General features: G+C 32.1%; 1 protein-coding gene across 4 annotated transcripts in view; it reads right to left on the bottom strand.

Moving 5' to 3' along the window:
* Positions 1 to 1,615: 1,615 nt before the first annotated feature.
* LOC130894999 (transcription factor SUM-1) overlaps positions 1,616 to 23,222 on the bottom strand; it is a 109,186-nt gene continuing 87,579 nt past the window's right edge. For all 4 annotated transcript variants that reach the window (XM_057802087.1, XM_057802086.1, XM_057802088.1 and 1 more), the window contains one exon: positions 1,616 to 1,808. In XM_057802087.1, the coding sequence (XP_057658070.1) occupies positions 1,702 to 1,808 (107 nt within the window). In that variant the 3' untranslated portion in view covers positions 1,616 to 1,701. The remainder of the gene's footprint in view (positions 1,809 to 23,222) is intronic.

Raw genomic sequence — 23,222 nt, 5'->3', positions numbered from 1 at the left:
CGTACCTCATCAAACTCCCACCAAGATGTAGTTTCAGAACAAACACAAAAGCATTTGAGAACACAAGATCTGTGGTACGAGAAGAAGCCCTAATCCTACCTAGGAGCAAAACTATCTCACACATACATTTAGCTAAGATCAAACCTTTGGCAATTAAAAAAATTCCCTGGAATCAACTACACCAACAACTCACCACAAAAAGAGCGACTGTAATTAATAATCATAACTGTAACAATCTTTACAATAATATGATTGTACAAACTCCGAAAGAACCAGAAATCCAACAAGATACACTACCATCACAACCACACAACCAAAACTCCGGGGGATGGCTCACCCATGGTTCATGTATGGTATTGAACTTCGAGCCGTCATAACAAACATAAGTTGCTGATCCACAATTCAACAAATATTTTATTAAACTGATGATCTTACTGAGATACATATTTATAATGTATAGTTGCATTTATTTTTTTGTATATGAGACAATAATCAAATTAGAAACTGTTATTTTGATTGTTGATAATGTCGTTTTGCTCTTCTAATGAAGTACCTTGTTAATAAGTGAGTTTTGTGGAAATAACTTTGAATCGCTTGTGTAGAAAAACGTCACAATTTACTTTCGATCTGCGAGAATATGAAGAAATCAGTGGACTTAGCCATTTGATGTTTTGACTATTCACCAACGTTTTTGTTTGAACTTATGTGTGAGAGCTTGCTTGCATTGTCGCGCTGGGAAATTATTCGTCTTCTTCGATTAGTTTTCTTGATTTTTTCACACTTTTGGGAAACAAATGCTGATGTACCATCTAGAATTGACCATTTCAGGTTGCTCTAATTGAATGTTGACGACATATCCATTAGGCAACCATTTGCTTCTGAGTGCCTCGTGGGCAAACAATTTTTTCTGGATTTGGCTTGTCTTGAACGACCCATACAGTAGATTGTTGTTTAGTTTCGGGTTCATATACATAGATCCGTGAATCGTTGCTTGTCACGATCTTATAACCGTCTGTTGGAGCACCTCGATAACATTTTCTCAACATTTCTTTTCTCAAATTGACACGACCTTTTTTGAGCTATTTACCAATTAAGCGATATTCAACGTGAATAAATGTTCATGTAATATGAAATGCCAAAGTATGCCTCAATTTCACGGTATGTCACATGATGACTTTGCAGCCGATTTTGGATGACCATAACGAAATTCATCCTCTGCTTAAGTACGAACAAGATTGGATTAAAAAAATTAGCAAAACACGTTGGGTCGAAGCAAGTTGATGGAAACTCTGCTGTTGGTTTAATCTACGTCGTAGGAAATCAAATAGCACTCGTCTGACAAGACGTTGTGAGTACGTTCACAATTAAAAGCGTCAACTTTTCACATCAGTGTTGCCATATCTCAAAACGTAAGTAGCAACTCTCGTAATACTAGTATCTATACTATTAGCAGAATAACCACAGGAAAATTGATTTGTATATAGATGAAAATAATTTCAATCAGAATATCCAAAAACTCTACCTACTATAAGTGATCCTTTTTGTTCTAATTTATTTATTACAGCTTAGTTTATTCTCATGTGAGGCAGAAGTTGATTAATAAGACAAGTAGATATTTAATAATAGTATTTTATTGTATAATTAAATATAGGACATTTGCGATAGATTCTGTACTACTTTTATATACCAAGAGATTCATCATTACGTAACAGGCTCGTTTTTTTCTTGCTTATTCTTATTATTAGTTATACTTTGTACGATCAAATTAAGACAATCTAAACTTGACGTATTAGTTCCTAAATCACAACCTGTAACAAGAAAGTATATTATTAATTATAAAAATTGATTAATTAGAAGGTTCATTAAATATAATTTGACCAACAAGCATACTTTTGAAAATTATCTTCGAAATGAAATTATTTTGAAGACATAACATACTTCGTTTAAGAACATGCTTAATTTTCTATCATAAATGGAATCTCATATTAATATTTTCTATGCTTCTGACAACAGAACTCATTTGTCTACCAGAGTCGCATTCAACAGGCCAGGAGTGCGGTTTAGCCGAGATATGAGCACGTACACTAGGGAACTTGAGATTATCTCTGATATTAATACTCTTCATCTAGTGATAGACAGGTCTGACGTTGATATCATTCTCAAATTATCTAGGTACATTGAGAAAATGATAGTATCAATAATAAGGAAGATTAGTCCTTCATAACTAAGTACGAAAGTATAAAGACGAAATGAACATCGTATTTAGTATCTAAAGATATACAGGTGGTTCGACAAGCACCACATGTGTTTGAAAATTTGCGTTTGGTACCAAATACTGATCATTACTGGGCTTGTGTCTGAGATTCTTACAAATAGAAATATTTGCTATCGAAAGATTAATGAGAATGAGCCTAGAAAGAAATATCAGTTCATTCTGATTATGCGAGGAACAATCAATATTTGTCATAACAAATATAATAATATAAAATACGGTAAATATCTAACAAACCTAACATCTAATAAACCGTGGACAATGAAAACAATGAAATTGCACAGTGTAGTGAGAATAAAAGCAGGTATGAATTTAATAATAAATATTTAAGGCCGTTTGACATAGTGTAAGACAAGGTGCAAAAAATTGCTTGAAAGATCAAAATATTACATAGACGAATATTGAATATTAAAATAGACAAGAAAAAAGTGGCCAGTGCATCACTGGCAATAATTATATCTGATGGACAGATTAGCCAGAGAATTAGATGAGAAAACATAGAAAATTAGTTGCGAATGGACGAAGAAACATTTGAAAAACTCGTTGTCTTCCATCTTGTCAAGCGGCCATTAGATATAAAAACACAGCAAGTTATTTTAAATATATTCGAATGTTTTAAAAAAAGAAAATATCTAGTAATCTGGTAAGGCAATAATAATAAGAATTACTGAGCTAACTAGAGTAAATAAATTTTCCATTTATTGAGTAGTCACGAAAGGGGTAGCTGTGGTTCATTCACAGAACCGAAAAACATGTGAAGAAAAACTGAAATCAGCTGACGAAGCTACTCAAGATTTTATACGTAGGACAATTTATAGTGTACTAGCTTTTACCCGCGGTTTTGCTCGCATCGAATTCATTAAATAAGTATCAGAAATCATTATAATAGAAATATATCAATATGATTCCAATATTCCAACATTCAACATTCCAAGAGTTTCATCTTTCCATTTGACAATTTTTAATCATTGAGTCAATAACAATTAGAGGATAAATGTGATATTCTCCTAGCCTGTGATTGTTCTGGCGTTTCTATCGATCTTCTAGCTACCCGCTGCTAAACGACGTTGGGTCTGAAGAGGTGTTCTCAAATCACTTTGTCGCCTTGCTTGCTTCTAAGCTTTGCATGAACCGAAGATTCTTGATTTCGTGCAACTTTTGCTGCACGGGTCCGTGAGGAATTTTTAGATAATGTAGATTTACGCTTCGGAGGCATTTTCTAGATATACGCTTTCAACGACAGTTGAAAATAACAATGGTACCTACCTTACCTCAAAAATTCCAAACAGCTGAAACTATAGACAATTGAATTGGATGTATAGATTGATTAGATATTGACTTGACCATCGGTGAAATCGTACGTCGATATTATAATATTTAGGGTTTGAACTTCATTACTGTATGCTAGATGGCGCTGAAGTAGCAAAATGTTGATATTTGTTGACAAATTTTTTTTTATTTTTGTAAAAAATATTTTTTTTCTAATAAAAAGTATACTATGTTACTTCTAGTACCTCCCAGAATATGTGTTCAAAGTTACATAATGATTAGTCAAGTAGTTTTTGCGTGAAAGCGTAACAAACATCCACGCTTTCACATTTATAATATTAGAAAGGATATAAGGAACACAGGGTTGCGATATTAGAAGTAATACAGCAAAAGGTGGCAGATTATCCAGAATACAATTATACCATTTTATAAATATTGCCTCAAGTTTTGTCAACATGTGGTTTTAAACACAAAAAAGACTACCGAAGTTCTAATAGACACATAATTTATCTAGATGAAACATGGTTTGACAGTCATGATGTAGAAAATTTCGGTTGGATTGACAATAGTAAAAATTGCTGTTTGAATGGGCATGTTCTAAATGGAAACGCATTATAATTATGAATATCTGCTAAAAAACTCAAAAACTGTGCAGCTGATTATCATGAAGATATAGCAGTAGAATTATTTGAATAGTGGTTCAATGAACCACGCATCCCACCACTCGCAGCAACTCTTTAAGTTACCAAATAGTATTAGTAACAAAGCTCAAATTTTAGCATATATGCCTGATAAAAATATTCCTATTCCTGTCAGAGATCGTAAAAAAAGCCCAACGAACAAAGAATTGCTTACTGTTATTAAAGGTTTAGAGTTAGAGGAAATTTATTATATTTACAGCTGTGCAAAGATCAGGGTCATACTCTTCTCAGACTACCTCCTTACTATTGCATATTTAACACTATAGAGTTGATATGGGCAAACATAAAATCAGGATTACGAAAATGTAATCAGTCTCCAGAACAGAGGAAAGAGGTTGTAGAACTCGTAAAGAAAGTTCTAGCAGCAGACCGCCAAGAGGTTTGGAAAAACTGTGTTAAATATGTTACCAAAGAAGAATATGGGTATGTAGTACCTTCTTTACAATCCACCATAATTCAATCAAATGATGACTCTAGTTGAGACGATTCTGACTACCATGATTATTTATAAAGATTCTTTGGAGTTGAAATGCTTTTGTTTCTTTTGTTTTATTTGCAAAGAATTTATTCTCTTTCATAGTTTTTACTTTGAAATTTCGTTTCCCACAAAAAACGAATGGGGTATAAAAAGAGCTCAGTTCACGTCTGGTACCCTGTTTAAATCAAACGCTCTTACAGACAGGTACATTTTACTCGTCTATTTACATTTTACAATTTAATATTCAGTTGTAGCAAGTTAACGACGTATAATAATGATTTTCTTGTAAGTTCCAAGTAGAACTACATTTAAGTGCATCTGTCTAAATAACGGCATATAATGCTGTCCAATTTATAATGGTTCGATTGCCTTTTAACGAATACTTTCTCGCATAAGATATACATATTCTCAAAAGTATTTATAAAAATAATAAATTTATAAAATGAGGTATCTACGCCTATGGTAGATCAAACAAAATTGTCTGCAAGGGTTTTGATATAACGTCGCTGCGCGTTCGAAACCGCGTAAGAGCAGTTTGTAAAGACCGCGTATTTGCTTTTTAATGATTTTACAGGAGGAAGAAAAAACTTGCTGCCAACTTCAGGCCTCCTACTGTTCCGCGGTATTGTTTCGATAGCACAACTGACGTTTTTCATTGGATAATTCAAATCAGATGAAGTCTAATATAAACCAATAGGCGTTTAGAATCGGCCAGCACGATATTTGAATTTTGCGCGTTTTGCTGTTACGCGGTATTTACAAACTGCTCTTACGCGGATTCGGACGCGCAGCGACAATAAGTTTTTATAATCTGTAATTGATATTGAAAGAACTATACCAGATTGGAATTCTTTCTATTCCATAAGATAGCAATAAATACTGACTGGGGGTCTGAACCTGAACTAATACGACATCCTTCATAAAATACTGGTAAATTTGAATTTCACTAACAACGTATAATTCAAATTATTCGAACGTAATTCATACTGCTATCTCAGAATAAGTATTTATATATAAATTTTCAAATTTATGTTTTTATTTATAATGATAATTCCCCAGTGTTGTATATTTTCAAGATTTTAAGATATAGTAACAAAAAAATAGAATTCTCTGAAAACTATTATGAAAAAAAAATTGATTTGGAAATTTATTAGTTGTAACGTTGTAAGGATAAGAATATTGTAAGAGAATTTTCCTTATTCAAGTGAAATAAAGACAAATCGGATTCCAATAGTAATAAGATAATCCTTTAATTATAATAAAATGAACGAAACGTGTCACTATTTATAAAATAAGTTGTAACTAAAAAATTAAGAAAATATATATTCATGAATAAAACATTGGATACGAAAATAGTCAATTAAATATTATACAGAGTGAGTTTTATGTATAGAACGTTTCAATGATCTGGGACACGGCTTATAAGATTTTTATCAATTTTTGTTTACAAGGCCGGTATTATGGGGGTATTTATATTGTTTCGTATTTCGTTTTTCGTATTTCCGGAAAAATAATGAACAAATAGATCATCCTGTAAATTTTTCGCTTTTCGAAATCCTTAAGAAATACTTATTATTTTTCATGTAATATTTTCTATACTTAAATGCGAAAATTTCGGATTAGATTTACCAGTGTACTACGAATGAATCAATAATTGGTAAAAAGTTTAACGAAACTGGTGTAGTAAAATATTTATTCAATTTATGGCGCAGAAAGCTTACAACAACTGAAGACAAATCTTTAAATGTTTGTGTCATATTAGAATTAGATCCACATATGTGAAATAGAAAAATTACAAATTTTAGAAAACATAGAATAAAGGCGATTACAGCAGATGCTCAAAATGTTGTCCATTTACTTCAATACAACAAGCCATGCTTTTTTAAAAGTTTGCAATACATTTTGCAACATTCCTAACTGTTTAATTGTTTTAATCTCTGTGTTAATCCTGTCTTTTAATTCCTGAATATTGGCAGATTTTGCTCTATAAACGATGTTCTTTTAATGACCCCGCAGGAAATAGTCTAAAGGATTCATGTCGGGTGATCCCGGAGGCCGTTTGATAAAAATATTATCGTTTGGGATATTGTTATTGTCTGAACATTTCCAATGATGAAGTTTTTTTTTGAAATTTAATTGAACTTGGAAATATCCAAGCCAACTCAGGTACAATACTATTTTCCAATAAATCTAAATACGCCAGACCATTTAAGTTACCCTCATGACAAAGGGACCAATTATTTTGTCGCCTATTATTCTAGCCTATACATTCAGTTTTTCGGGAAATTGTGTGTGGGATTCATGCATTCAACGAGGGTTGTTTTGATTGCAACATTTTCCCATTATTAGGTCTGCAAACTCTTCAGGTCTATCAAAATCGTCATCTGACAACTCTTGAACTAAGGTTACTTTGGTTGATGGAATTAATTATCACTTAAAATTTTCATTACGGATATATGCGAAATATCAAGTTCCCTGGACATTTGTCTAGTACTCAAGTGTGGATCATCTTCTAACAGAACACAAACATCTAAAGATTGGTTTTCAGTTGATGTAGTTTTTCTGCGCCCTGATTTGGGTAAATCTTTTTCTGAACCAGATTCGTTAAATTTTTTTGATAATTTACTGACAGTAGATGTTGTTATGGGATTTCGGTTAGTAGGAAAGATCTGACAACAGTGTAGAATACCATCATAATACCGGCTGTATCACAATACCCTTGTACACAAAAATTTATTAAATTCCTAAAAGCTGCTTCCGATATAATAATACATAAAATAAATGTAAAATTGTCTAATGACAATAAAGCTTATCTCTCTCTTTTATTATTTAATTAAATAAACATTCCAAAAACGGATCTCAAAACTCTAAATACAAACTTAAACGAAAAATTTAGGTATCGTTACTTATTTAAAATTTATAACTTGTTATTTTTGGTGTTGGTGCCAATAAAATTAACTTGTAGATAACTATTCTATCAATCTCTCAATATATGTGGCAAATGGAATGAAAGCAAATTATTACAAAAAAGAAAACTTACTTAAAATGTGCTATGAAGCTCAAATCAGTTTGAATATGATTTCTGTTAGCATTGTTACTGGTCAAAAAGCTGAAAAGGGTGTCGACGAATCCATTTAATGGTAAAATCGGAAGTACCGATTTCCAACATTTGTGCCTTCGATAAATGAATTCTATGACTTCGAAAACGCTAAACGTGTTTTTTTTATCATGATTCTAAGCCGGGCAAATATGTAAAAAAATTTTACAAATGAAGGAATAGTTATAAAAACTATTAGCTGGTTCAGTGCTGAAAATACAAATTACGGTTCTGTATCACCAACATGCAACAGATCTTCTAATGATATGAATTTATATTCATGAGGGTATTTATATCTATTAAAATAGTGTTGTACTGTTCCAATAATATATTTTGAGAATGCTCATCTTGACAGTTATATGTTTTTCAAAAGAGCCAACGATAGATACTTTCGTTTTGTATAATTATAATGATTTGATATTCTTCATGGCATTTCAGTTGTTTATTTAAACATCGCCAACACATTTATATCTTCTATTCGGTAACACAATATTTCTTTCTTTTATCAATCTTCTTTTTCTTCCTTTTCTGGTCTATCTTGACTTTATAAAGAGATTTTATATATCTTTGGCGTTTTCCGATTTATACGTTTTCAGATTTCACTGTTATTTATCGATTCGTTTAGGTTTCATTCTTGTATATACTCGAATTTTTTTACTTGTCAGTAATAATTTTTTCAATTCAGTTAAATTGTTACTTACTTGTTTACTTCGCAGGAACTAATTATACATATTAAACAAAATAATTACATTTTCATTCTATCGGCTCCAACGTTTATTATTGTCGAATTAACATTCATATACGAGGCGGTACCCCAAAGTAACCGGAATAGCATTGCCATGGGTGGAGCCTTTGTGGTACTGATTTCTGCCGCTAGGGATTGTCTACTACTCGTCGCCAGTTGGTGCCGCGCGGGTTGTTGCTAGTCTTTGCTAGTGCTGTTTCACTGCTGCTTCGTTTTTTTACGATGGCAAATTTAAGTGAACAACGTGCCGCTGTGAAATTTTGTTTTCTACTCTGTAAAAACGCTGCTGAAACTGTTTTAATGATGAAAACTGCTTACAAAGATGATGCTATGTGGAAAACTCAAATGTATGAGTGGTTTTCTCGATTTAAAAATGACGACATGTTGATTGATGACAAACCTCGCTCTGGATGTCCATCAACTGCCAGAATTGATGAAAAAGTTGAAAGAATTCGAGAGCTTGTGCGCATAGACCGTCGACAGACAATTAATCAACTGTCTGAAATCAGTGGAATATCTTGGAGCTGTGTTCAGCAAACAGGTGACTGGTTTTTCCACACTCAACCATCACTGTTGGCCAGTTTTTGGTTGAAAATAATATGGTTCCGCTGCCCCACGCACCTTACTCGCCCGAGCTGGCTCCGTGCGACTTTTTCTTGTTTCCACGCATGAAAAGGGGCATGAAAGGACGACGATTTGAAGACATCAAGAAAAGAACAAGACTGGAGCTTGCAGCCATCTCTAAAGATGAGTTCAAACAATGTTTCGAACAGTGGAAGCACCGCTGGGACAAATGTATTACTTGTAATGGAGAGTATTTTGATTTATTTGACACGAACTATAAGGTCAACCTTCTTAGCAAGAATGTATAGGACCAAAATAAGAGCAGCTAACCTTCATATGATAAAATTTATTTTACCGTTGAATCTAAAAGGAGAGTTGTTTTGAAAAGGATTATACAAACGCAATTAGGAGGAGGGCAGATCCGTCCTTTTCTTTTGCTCATCGAGCTGGTAACGTAACGCGGCTCAGCTTGTTGTTAAAGATAATAACCAAAGCAATAAGCTGGCTCGCGAAAAGGTGTTACAGCAGTTTTGGATTCATGTACATAGGGGCAATGAAATAGTCGATGACTCGGCCAAGCTTGGAGTCGGTGAAACACTGATTGGACCTTAATCTGCAGTGGGATCCCGCGAGTTACGTATGAAGTAACAGCTCACAGCATATAACAAATGTGATGACTTCGCGGAAACGCAGAAGATAATAAAAACTGTATTTCTTTTGCCTCTGTGCCTTTTTCTTTTACCTTTCCAAATCCCTCTGTATAAGGATTTTGGTAAAGATTTTGTTCATTGCGAACAAATTTCTTATTATAAACATTAATTTTAAATTATTTTTATGAGCGATATTGATGAAATAATTAACGGAATTTCAAATATAGGATTAGATAACAACAATAATATTAACACTCAACGGAATATTAATAAGCAATTCACTAATTCTTTCAAATCAATAAATTCAACTTTAAATATACCTGAGATGGACTGGGATCTTTTAAAGTCTACAATTGATAACATTAAACCGTATGACGGTAACAGTAACACGGTAAATAAATTTCTAATTAGGTGTGAAGACCTTATTAATGATTGTCGGCAATTTAATGATTCACAATTATTTAAACACATATTCCAATTAGTTCAAGAAAACCTTACAGATAAAGCAGAAATATTAGTAGGTAATCGTGCTGAGTTAACAGATTGGCCGAGATTGAAAGAAGCCCTGATTCAGTATTTCGCTGATCGTAGAAATATTGACTGTTTAGTACAAGAACTCACTAGAATGAAACCATTTAGGAACGAACCATTGACGAACTTTGGAAGTCGAATTCAATTAATAAGAAGTAGAATAGCGCAGAAAACTAGTAATAATCCTAACATAACTAATGCGGAGAAAGTGTGCCAAATAAACCATTATGATAAAACTGCACTTAGTACTTTTATAGCAGGTTGTAGTGGTACCTTAAGAAATAACTTGCATCTTAAAAATCCAGCCTCACTGGAAGATGCAATGGTCTATCTGAATGAATTTGAAAACTTTCAAAAATTATATGGCAATCTAAATGACAATCACCGAGCAACGACGTCCAGATTTAGTAGTAAATATCGACAACCTTATTCACAACCAAGATACTATCCTGAAAACCAAACACAACCCTATCATTCCGTTGAGAATAATAAACCAGTTAATCAATTCTCCAGTCAACCTATTAATTAATATCCAACCTAGACAAATGCCTCCCAGACAATACCCGACGAACAGACAAGTATTCGGACCTCCACAAAACGTTTTCAGACCAAACCAAAAACCCATGCACCAACTTCCTAAACCAACACCTATGTCAACGACTTCAAAAAATTCTTCCACATTATCACAAAGGCAAAGATGGCCAAATAATAACAATTATAATCGAAATCAACAATTTCGAAATTCTGGACAGAATTCAAATTTTACTTCCGAAGAGCTATTCACAAACGACTACGACCAATCAGACGAACAACATTACTATCAGAATACAGAATAATGACCAAAATCAAACGTACTATAACTATGACAAGACAGAAAATGAAAATTTTATCCAAACGAGCCAACAAGGAACACCTTAGTAGAAATTAACATTTCAACAGAAAACGCATATTACCTTACATAGAAATTAATAATCCCAAATTAAAATTACTTATAGATACCGGTAGTTCACGTTCAATAGTTAAATCTGATATTTTAGAAAAAACTTATCCAAATTCCGTTAATCGAATCAAAGCACAAATTAAGACAGCTTTGGGTAGTCAAGATATTGTAATATCAATCAACACTTTCTGAATTTCAGAATCCAAACTATTTCATCTCCTTTCTATTATTTGATTTCCATGAATATTTCGATGGTATTATAGGACTAAATGATTTAAGAAATATGAACTTTAATATTGATCTCATAAATAACAAATTAATAGGACCAAATACTGAGATACCTCTCAGATTTAGAAGAAAAGAAAACTCAAATATATTATTCTCAGTAGAACCACAACAAAAAATTCTAAAGGAGTTACCTGTTTCTATTTTTAATGGAGAAATATTGATAAATGAAGGTAAAATAGGATCATTGTATAAACCGCAAATTTTGACTGATGCCAGAAACGAATTTGCTCTTGTAAAAATCTAAAACAAAACAGATCGAATAATTTCTGTTAATCTTAGAGGTAGAGTCATTTGAAAAATCTAGTTATGAAACTTTTAATATTAATTCGTTTCTCAACTTAAATAACGAAGACAATAATAAATAAAAAAAAAATATCGATATATCACAATTAATTAGGACAAACCACATGAACGCGGAAGAAAAAACTGAAATCTTGAAGCTTATTCGAAAATTTTCAGACATCTTCTTTAAACCGGGTGATAAATTATCCTTCACGGCAAGAACAAAACACGAAATTAAAACGACCGACGAAATTCCTATACATTGTAAATCGTACAGATATCCCTATATTCATAAACAGAAAATAAATAACCAAATAGATGAAATGCTGGATAAAGGCATAATACGGCCCTCAACTTCACCATGGTCATCCCCTATTTGGATAGTCAATAAAAAAGAAGACCAATCAGGGAAACAAAAATATCCTCTAGCCATCGATTATCGGAAACTCAACGAAAAAACGATCCCAGATCGATATCCGATACAAAATGTTAATTCGATTCTCGACAAACTGGGAAGATCAAACTATTTTTCAACTATTGACCTTTGGGCTGGTTTTCATCAAATCCAAATGGATAAAAATTCCTTACCAAAAACAGCTTTTACTGTCGAGAACGACCATTATGAGTTTCTTAGAATGCCGTTTGGGTTAAGAAACTCGCCATCTACATTTCAACGTGTTATGGATGAAATTTTAAAAGATCTCCAAAATAAAGTGTGTATGGTCTATATGGACGACATAATAATAATCAGTAACGCACATCAAGAACATCTTCATAAAACTTGTTTTTTCGAAACCTCGCGAAGCGAAATTTAAAATTCAATTTAGACAAATCGGAATTCATACGAAAAGAGGTAGAATTTCTAGGTCATATAGTAACAACAGACGGGATAAAACCCAACCCAAAAAAATCTCAGCTATTAAGAACTTTCCCTTACCAAAAACACAAAAAGAATCTTTTCTAGGATTATTAGGCTACTACCGTAAATTTATAAAAAAATTTGCTAAAATCACAAAGCCTGAAGAAAAACGAAAAAGTAATAGACACAAAAGAATTTAAAGATTGTTTTGAAACATGTAAAAATATTTTAACGTCTGAACCAGTTTTAATTTATCTGGATTTCGATATAGAATTTGAAGTAACAACAGATAGTTCCAACTACGCAATAGGCGCAGTTCTTTCACAAAATAACCACCCTATATGCTATGCATCAAGGACTCTCAATCCAGCCGAAATAAACTAATCAACGATTCAGAAAGAACTCCTAGCAATAGTATGGAGCTGCAAATACTTTCGTCCATACCTTTTCGGCCGGAAATTCACAACATATTCAGACCACAAGCCACTGCAATGGCTCTTCTCCATGAAAGACCAAAATTCTATGCTAGTCAGGTGGAGATTGAAATTGGAAGAGTACGATTACGTCATCAAATATAAAAAAGGATCATCGAACTCAGCCGCAGATGCCCTAAGTAGAAATCCATGCATAGAATTGAATGCTATGGATAATGAATCAATAATAAATAACGTAGAAGATGCGGACGAAATAATAGAAAACTTCCTACAAAATCCTGACGAAATTCCTCCACTCTCTAGTCCTGACCTCGAGAAATACTGAATAATATAGGACCCATTAACACCGTAAATCAAGAAACAAATATAGTTCGAGACATACAAAAAGAATCAGACAGACCTCAAGATTCAAACTCGGAATCTGACATTGAAACTCAACATACGTCAAGAGAATCCTATTTTTTCTATTCCAATTACCGAGAGAGTATTAAACACATACAAGAACCAAATATTCATAACAACTGGAGAAATAGAATCGATCAAATGTAAAACTGCCAAAATTTTCGACAATACTAGATTATATGTTACACTACCTTCAAACATTTCTTCCATTCAAATAATAAATTTTGTGAAAGAACACATCGCCCCAAACAAAAGATACGCTATTTATTTCAAACACCGCGATTTACCTAGAATCTTCACGACTACGATGCAATCGTACTTCAAAAATTCTGCTTTCAAAATTATACAAAGTAACACCGTTTTAGAAGATTTACAAACTAAAGAAGCACACGTAGAGAAACTCAAATTTTATCATGAAACTAAACTTGCCACCGCGGTAAAAACGAAATGAAAATAGCACTTATTTTATTGGCCAAAAATGTCCGATGACACATACGTGAATAATTGCGAAATTTGTCAAAAAAACAAATACGATCAAAACCCACCAGTAATAAAATTCAACCTAACACCAACTACTTTACGTCCTTTTCAACATATTCATATTGACTGTTTTAAAATTTCAGGAAACACTTACTTAACCGTAATAGATACATTTTCTCGATACGGTCAAGCCTATATCAGCTGTAAACGGAATATCTATAGTAGAATGCTTATTTAATTTTAAACACACCATGGATTGCCTATAAAAATAACAGCAGATTCGGGTACGGAATTTAAAAATAAAGATCTTAAAAACTTTTGCGAACTTTACAAAATTGAACTTTACTTCACAACTGCTAGAAACAGCAATTCAAATAGCCCCGTGAGGTTTCATTCCACACTTATTGAACATGTACGATGTTTAAGAGAACAAAATCGAAGTCTCACATCAGATCAATTGATAAAACGGGCCATACTTGGGTATAACAACTCAATTCATAGTGTCACCAAATATACACCATTTGAGGTAATAAAGGGATTAATGATCACATAATAATTTCAGACTATATACAAGCTCACAAACAAGCAACCACAAGACTTTACGAAAATATAACAAAGACTAATAAAACCACAAAAGAAAAGATTATTAATGATAGAAACGAAAAGCGCACCAAAGCCCCCGACTATAAAAACGAAGAAGTAGCCTATAATCGTACAAAAACAAGAAACAAAAAACTTCCAAAATTCGAAAAATTAAAAATATTAGGTCAGACAAAAAATACATTGATAACAGATAAAAATATTTATAACAAAGCAAGTGCAAGAAAACCCAAAACTAATAAAAAACAAATTTTTCAGGAAGATGGGGCAGATGAAAATAATATTCCTAGCACTTCTGGCAATACAAAAACTGCACAAGAGTAACGCTACAGAAGACATAGACCTAACTACTATGAATAATCCTTTATTACCGATACAATTAGGAGACGCACGTCTCATATATAGTAAACATACCTTTATACATTATTTAAATTTAGAACCTATTATTAAGCAATTGTTCAACATTGAAAAACATTTTTTCATTATAAAAAATAATTTAGAAGTGAGAAATGCAACTAATGAAATCTCATATCATGTCTTATCTCAAGACATGTTGATAACAGAATTTCTCATCAAAATTACACGTACGAAACTTGATAATTTACAACCTCATATACGTAATAAAAGAAGTTTCTTTGACGGGGTCGGTCAACTACAAAAATGGTTGTTTGGTACACTTGATACCGATGACGGTAATAAATATGATAACGCAATAAAAATTCTAGAAACAAACCAACAAAACATGATTACGGAAATAAACTTACAAAGTTCACTTTCCAAGAATTTTATAAAAATTACAATGTAACAATTCACATCTTATCTAAAAATCAAGAAAAATTTGCAAATTCTCTCGAAAAATTTCAAATCCGCGTGCAAAAATCAATCACCGAATCACACGAGTATTTAACCTTTCAAGCAATCATTTCACAAATAAATCTAGACTGTCAAAATGTTATAACATTCTTAGATAATTTGGAAGACTCCATAGCTTTCGCAAAACTAAACACACTTCATCCTTCTATTATCCCTAGTCAAGAGTTACAAAAAACGCTAGAATATTTGAGGAAAATTTACCCTGACAACCAAATTACAAAATTTAAAAACATTCTAACATACTACCAATTTTTAGGCACTCAAGTTTCGTTTGCTAATAATAAATTAATTTTTGGTATACATATACCAATTATCAAAGCCGAAGTCCTTAAATTATATCACGTCTTCCCCATCATTCAAAAAAACCAAATATTCTCCCTAAAATATTCCTATCTGGTACGAAATAATTAGAATCACCAATTTATAGAAGAAATCTGTTCACTACTAGAAAATGCATATTTCTGCATCGAAGACCACTCTCCTGACGACAATTGCACCCTGCAGCTCCTCGAAAACCAATCGACTAAAAATAAATTCAAAATTAGAAGAATCACTTACGGAACAAATCACACAAGACGAGATAATTATTATTCCAGCAAAAACGGAAAAACTTTTTTCCAAATGCCACACTGAAAAATAACTAGAAGTAAAAAAACCTACACTAATAAAAATACCAAAGTCATGTCAAATAGAAATCAACGCGAAAAAATTCTTCAACGACGTCAAAATACAACGAGGAAAACCACTACTTCTTCCCAAACCAATTACGGAAAAATACGATATGATTGCAGAATACGAAACACCCAAAATGGAAAAAATCATTTTAGAAGATATTCACGAAATAAGCAGAATGACGAATCAACTTATACCACTAAAAATCCCAATATCCAACCACTATCCCAAAATTTCTGATAGCTTATCTTTACTAGCCATAATTTTATTAATACTGGGATGGATTTTTAAGAAGAAAATCAAAAAAACTCTGCAAAAATGCTGCAAAAACTAGAAAAAGAAAGAAAATCAATAGAAGAGTACCCAGAAGAATCCAAAATCGAACACCACTCCGTTATGTTCTCATCTTAGAGGGTAGGAGTTACATATGAAGTAACAGCTGACAGCATATAACAAATGTGATGACTTCGCAGTAACACAGAAGATAATAAAAACTGTATTTCTTTTAATAATTCATTCTTTGCTCTAGTGTTGCTTAATAAACATATATTGTAATTGTAATTTTTGTTTTTAAAAACCCAAATTCGAAGTTTTAATATATAATTCGCGGATTATGGAACCCAATTGATAGAAATTGAGAAAAATTAAGAGGATTTGGTTAATTCATACGTCTGCAGGCAGGCCAAAATATTCATATATGACAATAGCTCCTTAAACTGGGCGCTGTAAATACTGTAAAGTAAAGGGAAGGAAAGACTCTGGTAGGCCTCATCACAGGACATTCGGAAGCCAGTTGTCATAAGTACAATACAGATAGAGTCACTGATGCGGACTGTTAATCTGTAGATTAGAGGAGGAAGTACGATTCATATATTCTAGAACTGTCAAGCTGTTAACACATGGAGGAAAATTCTAGGATTGGACCCAGTTGAAGAGTTCAGAAACGTTGTGAACATATATTGCTCCATCAAACCCTGTGGTTGTATATATAATTTTCATTTAATGATAAATTTTCTTAATATAATTAAGAAATAAGTAATTGTCTGTGAAATTGAATGTAATAATTTGATTTTTTCTAGTGAGATCTAGGTATCTCTATTGATATTTTACAGGTCAGGTACCACAATTGTAGAAAATGATTCATTATTTTTAATATTGATCTTAGTAAGCCTGGTAGAGAATGCAATCGACGAGTTATATGTGTGCTTTTATTATCAAAAATAAAAATATTAATATGATGGCTGATCTCTTTATTGTACCCCAGATGGATTCACTTACCTAAAAAGTCGGAAAAGTATAATTTTTACCTCTGAATGTAGTTAACTAAGGTTAACACATTTTTCATATTGGTGTTCTATCATATTCTATCTGCAAATCACTGACGTACGACTCAATTATCAATATTAATGTCCCGAGTGCATGTCAAATTGTCGATAATTTAATTTTCTCGAGTGCGCGAATGCGCACTAGAGGAAATTATGAGACAATTTGACATGCACGAGAAGGCATTTTGGCAGACTATTTCCTGAGAAAAATTTAATTTAAAATAAGAAGTGGTGGAAGCAGCATAGAAACACCATCGTCGGCCTCCAGTAAAGTTGTATATTCTAATTGCATTTTCAATAATTGTTCCTTTTCTTAAAATATAAAATTAAAACCAAATAATGTTTATTAATCCTAGACGAAAATTTGGCACTAGTGCAAATTATCGATAATTTGCACTAGTGCAGTATTATCGCTGAAATTTGATCGTTGCTAGGTAAACATAAAATATTACAGCTTTTTGGTTGGCTTAAATTTTTCGAAGGAAATAGTCAATATTAATGTCCCGAGTGCATGTCAAATTGTCGATAATTTAATTTTCTCGAGTGCGCGAATGCGCACTAGAGGAAATTATGAGACAATTTGACATGCACGAGAGGGCATTTTGGCAGACTATTTCCTGAGAAAAATTTAATTTAAAATAAGAAGTGGTGGAAGCAGCATAGAAACACCATCGTCGGCCTCCAGTAAAGTTGTATATTCTAATTGCATTTTCAATAATTGTTCCTTTTCTTAAAATATAAAATTAAAACCAAATGATGTTTATTAATCCTAGACGAAAATTTGGCACTAGTGCAAATTATCGATAATTTGCACTAGTGCAGTATTATCGCTGAAATTTGATCGTTGCTAGGTAAACATAAAATATTACAGCTTTTTGGTTGGCTTAAATTTTTCGAAGGAAATAGTCAATATTAATGTCCCGAGTGCATGTCAGATTGTCGATAATTTAATTTTCTCGAGTGCGCGAATGCGCACTAGAGGAAATTATGAGACAATTTGACATGCACGAGAAGGCATTTTGGCAGACTATTTCCTGAGAAAAATTTAATTTAAAATAAGAAGTGGTGGAAGCAGCATAGAAACACCATCGTCGGCCTCCAGTAAAGTTGTATGTTCTAATTGCATTTTCAATAATTTTCTTGCAGATAATCTACTAAAATTAAGCTTTCAGTAAATGTTTATTTTCGTAAAGAATCATAGGTGCTAAATCTAGTGATAGCTTGATGTGAACTGATAGCGTCTAAAAATTAGCGAGTGAAATTGAAGACGATTGGCTCGATGTCATGGTGACAAATACATTCTGTAAGTCCTTCTATATGTTCTCGAATACTTATTTGTCTGTTTGAACATATTTTTGGGCAATTGTTTTGCTTTTGAGGATAAATGACGTCAAGATTGTCCGTCGTCCTTAAATAATTCATTTTCATTTCCTTCAGATACTATCAACAGACATATTTCAATATTGTGTAAACTTCTTTGGTACTTCTTGTGATTTGAAACATAAATTAATGTTGATGGGTTGTTAACGATCTACGCTTCATGAAAAACAGTATAAACATGATCCAAAATTGTAACTGCTGTTTCAACATATGAGGGTATGGAACGTGGTTCCAATAGATGCAGCTTGAGTAATAGCTAAAAATTCATTTACGCATTTTTATTACCCCCCGTAGTGTGTCTCTCCTTAATTATTTGACAAAGTTCTTCCTTATGTAGGCCAAGAGCCGGGTTTTTTTTGTAAACAAGTACGGGAACAGGTATTTTTTTTTGAATATGTTCAGGGATTTCCTCTGAATGTAAATCCAAGTGGGCTTCACTTCAGCCGCCATCTTGAAAGACACGTTTTATTAAATATCTCGCGAACCGCGCATCGTACGACAAAAATTGTACAGATCATTATTGTAGATAATAATATTTGTTTTTAATTATAGTTAATGGTCAATGATAAATTAAAAATGGTGGTAACTGAATTGTAGAGCATAAAATTTTCTAGGAATTTCATTGGAAATTTTAGACAGAGTAAATAAAGTGCAGACGAATATACACAGTATTTTACAAAATTTGCACAATTGAAACAGTTTAGCGATTTTTCGAAAAACTCAGATTCACTTTAAATTAAAAAAAATAAAAAATTCAAATTGAATACCAACCTTCATATTCTCCTATTAAAAAATAAATAATTTTTAATATTACAATATATTGTAATATAAAATATAAAATAATACTGTACAATATAAAATAGCATAATACAAGCATAACGATAATAAATAATAACAATAATTAAGAATAACAATAACAATTCTTACGATGTAGCGTAACTAAATATTTAGCTAAAACCATATTGAAAAAAGTTTGGAGCGCTATAATTAAAAACCTATGCATTATACAAAAAAAAGTTTCAAATAAAAAAAATGACAAATATTATTATCTACAATAATGACCTCCACAATTTTCGTCGTAGGATGCGCGGTTCGCAAGATATTTAATAAAACGTGTTTTTCAAGATGGCGGCTGAAGTAAAGCCCCCCGCCATGACGCCCACTTGGATTCACATTCAGGGGACATCTCTGTACATATTCAAAAAAAAATACCTGTTTCTGTACGTTTTTTTCAGAGCATACTTTTTTGGTTGGGACTCTTGGACTAATGTGTACAAGCAGAAAATAGGAAAGAATTATTTCATGCAGATCACCCTATATATTATGTGTTTTTAGATATTCTTAAGAACTAATGATTATTTTTCATGTGATATTCTCTATACCTAAATGCGATTACTTCGGGGTTATAGCTACATAGTAGCAGTATTTCCACCAAAGTTACAATAAATATTGTAGATGAAGATGGCTACGATTGAACTAATTGAACTAATTGAATTAAGTTAGTAAAAACTTTAATAACGAAATTGGTGCAGCAAAATATTTATCCAAATTATAGCACAGAAAACTTACAACTGAAGACAAATCTTTAAATGTTTGTATCATGTTAGAAGTAGATCCACAAATTTTGTTGTTTGGGATATTGTTATTGTCTGAAAATTTCTAATAATGAAGTTTTTTTTTAAATGTAATTGAAAATACTTACTTGGATTTGGAAATATCCGAGCCAACTTAGGTATAATACTTCTTTCCAATAAACCTAAATATACTGGACCTCAATGAAAAAGGGATCAATTATTTTGTCGCCTATTATTCCAGCCCATACATTTAGTTTTTCGGGATATTGGGTTTTGTATTCACACATCCAATGAGGTTTGTTACGTGGCCAGTATCTACAATTATGCCGATTTACGTTTCCATTGATACAAAAAGTGGTCTCATCGCAAAACATACATTACTTAAAAAATTTGTGAAGTAAAATTTTCATTACGGATGTTTGCGAAATATCAAGTTTCCTGTATATTTGTCTAGTACTCAAGAGTGGTTCGTTTTATAACAGGACACAAACATCTAAAGATTTGTTTTCAGTTGATGCAGTTTTTTGCGACCTGATTGGATAAATCTTTTTCTGAACCAAATTCGTTAATTTTTTTTAATAATTTACTGACAGTAGATTTTGTTATGGGATTTCGGTTAGGATATACTTATTAAACACAAAAATTTATAAAACTCGTACAAGATATTTCCGAGATAATTGAGGCGTTCCATATATAAAACTCACTCTATATATTAGCGTATGATAAATTAACGACACTATCAGTAACGTGTTTCATGAAAAGTGCACAATAATATTCTTTTGCTTTTGAATCTAACTAGCATAATATCTTGAATTGTTTATTGTTGTTAGAACTTTTCAATATAAGGGTGTTAATGTGATGACAGTAAAAAGAAGTTTCAATAGAAATTACACAAAAGGTAATAAGTGTGAAGATGTTTGTGAAAGCTAAGCTGGAAAATGTACAATGATTGCTGTAACATTATGAGTACCTACTCTTAATATTTGATGAGAATGATACGATGGCTCAATAGGAAGACAGCCCTACAACATAATATAGATTAATAATTAAAGAATGAGAAAGGATGAAAATATAAGATCAACAGAAAGAATAATTAGAGAAAATAGAGGAAGAAATAAAACATGGAGTTAGAAATTTGGAAAAATCTATGAAACCCTTGGGTTCACATTTTTTAGAAAGAGATTCCACATAAAATAAAAATAGAAATTTGCAAAAAAATTGGTTAACCCGTTAATAATATACAAATCCTAGCTCCTAACAAAACTTAAATAATTTCTAACTAAATTTATAGAAGTAAAAGGAATTGCAAAGAATGACCTAGAGCACAAAAATAACGATACAAGTGGAGGAAAAAAGGGCTCCTACATGATACGACAATAATAATTAATTATAAAATAAAGCTAAATCATACTTGATTCTTTATAACTCACCAAGTGATAAGATTCGCATACGCATACGTTCATTGGTGATCAGATACAAAATATTAGGATTTTCTCATAATACAAAGTCTATTTTATACATACTGATACTCGTCTGAATTCAACACACTAAAAGTGAATACTAAGTGCTCCAGACAAATATTTCAGGAATTTTCTGCAAATTATCTCGTAACAAAACTAAGTATAAGGAGTGAGCATATTTGTTTTATTGGAATACATTTCTAATATTCTTATGAAATGATTCGTAAGAACGATTAATAGACAAAAAATAATATACATCGTCAACATATTTGTATTATATTTTGGCAATTCACTCGTTAGCACTTGAGCAAATAATGCTTCCAAAAACAAAAAAGTCTACATGCGATTAAAATTAAAAGAAAACGTTAATATTTCATAGCAATAACAGTAAACACTTAGAAATAAATACGAATAATTCCATTCAGTCCGTTGGCAAGGTTCTACCTGTACTTAGTCAATTTATACAACTTCAACAACGTTTTACAGATAAAAATATACCCTAACAAGTTATGACTTATGACTCTGGTACGGCAATTTACGCTTTTTGGATTACTGTCATGTCAATGCCAACAAGTATTCTTCTCCCAATTTCAAGCAGAGATCTTGTACTTGGTGAGCAAAAATTTTAGGTTAAAATAGGGTTTGACTGGACCTAGCGATAGTTCAAACCCATTGAACAGTCACCTCTTACTATAACAGATTAAATCTCAATAAGAAATCTTGTCGAAATTTTGAAAATAAATCCACATCTGCTTCTTTGAATATCTGCCGAGAAGGCAAACATCAAAATGGCGCCGGCGACAACATTTTGCGGAAAATCTCAAAAAATGTATTTGAGACTTGTTGGGTCCCATCTATCAGAATTTGAGTGGCGCTTATTAATATCGAATCATCTGTTTTTTTTCAACCAGTAGCAAAAACAGAATACGGTCTGACATTGGAAAGCCATTCCGAAATAAACCTTCCTGAAACGCTTCCAATCATGAATTGACCAATGGACTAAGTGCATTACTCGCGAAGGGCAGAGGTTTTGATGATAGTAATTCTTATTTTATGTTACTTTTGTTTTAAATGAAATAATTCAGCGTATTTTTCAATTATCCATTCAATATGTTTTAATCATTCACACATTCACAAATTGAGCTTCATATGCAGCTATTTCGAACATATTGGCTTAAATGTTTAATTGCATTACGACTAATATTGATTTTGGGTACGTTAAATTGTAACCATGCCATATTTTCGATTTTATAAATAGTTGCTTAAGCTGAATACATTCTGGTTTATTAAACTTTTCATGTTATTATAATCCTTAAGTCTCAAATTATAGCAGAATATAGAGTACA

The sequence above is a fragment of the Diorhabda carinulata genome, chromosome 6 (assembly GCF_026250575.1).
Source record: "Diorhabda carinulata isolate Delta chromosome 6, icDioCari1.1, whole genome shotgun sequence".
In the NCBI taxonomy this organism is placed as follows: Eukaryota; Metazoa; Arthropoda; class Insecta; order Coleoptera; family Chrysomelidae; genus Diorhabda; species Diorhabda carinulata.
The sequence above is the reverse complement of the archived record's forward strand: the minus strand, read 5'-3'. Positions and strand labels throughout refer to the sequence as shown.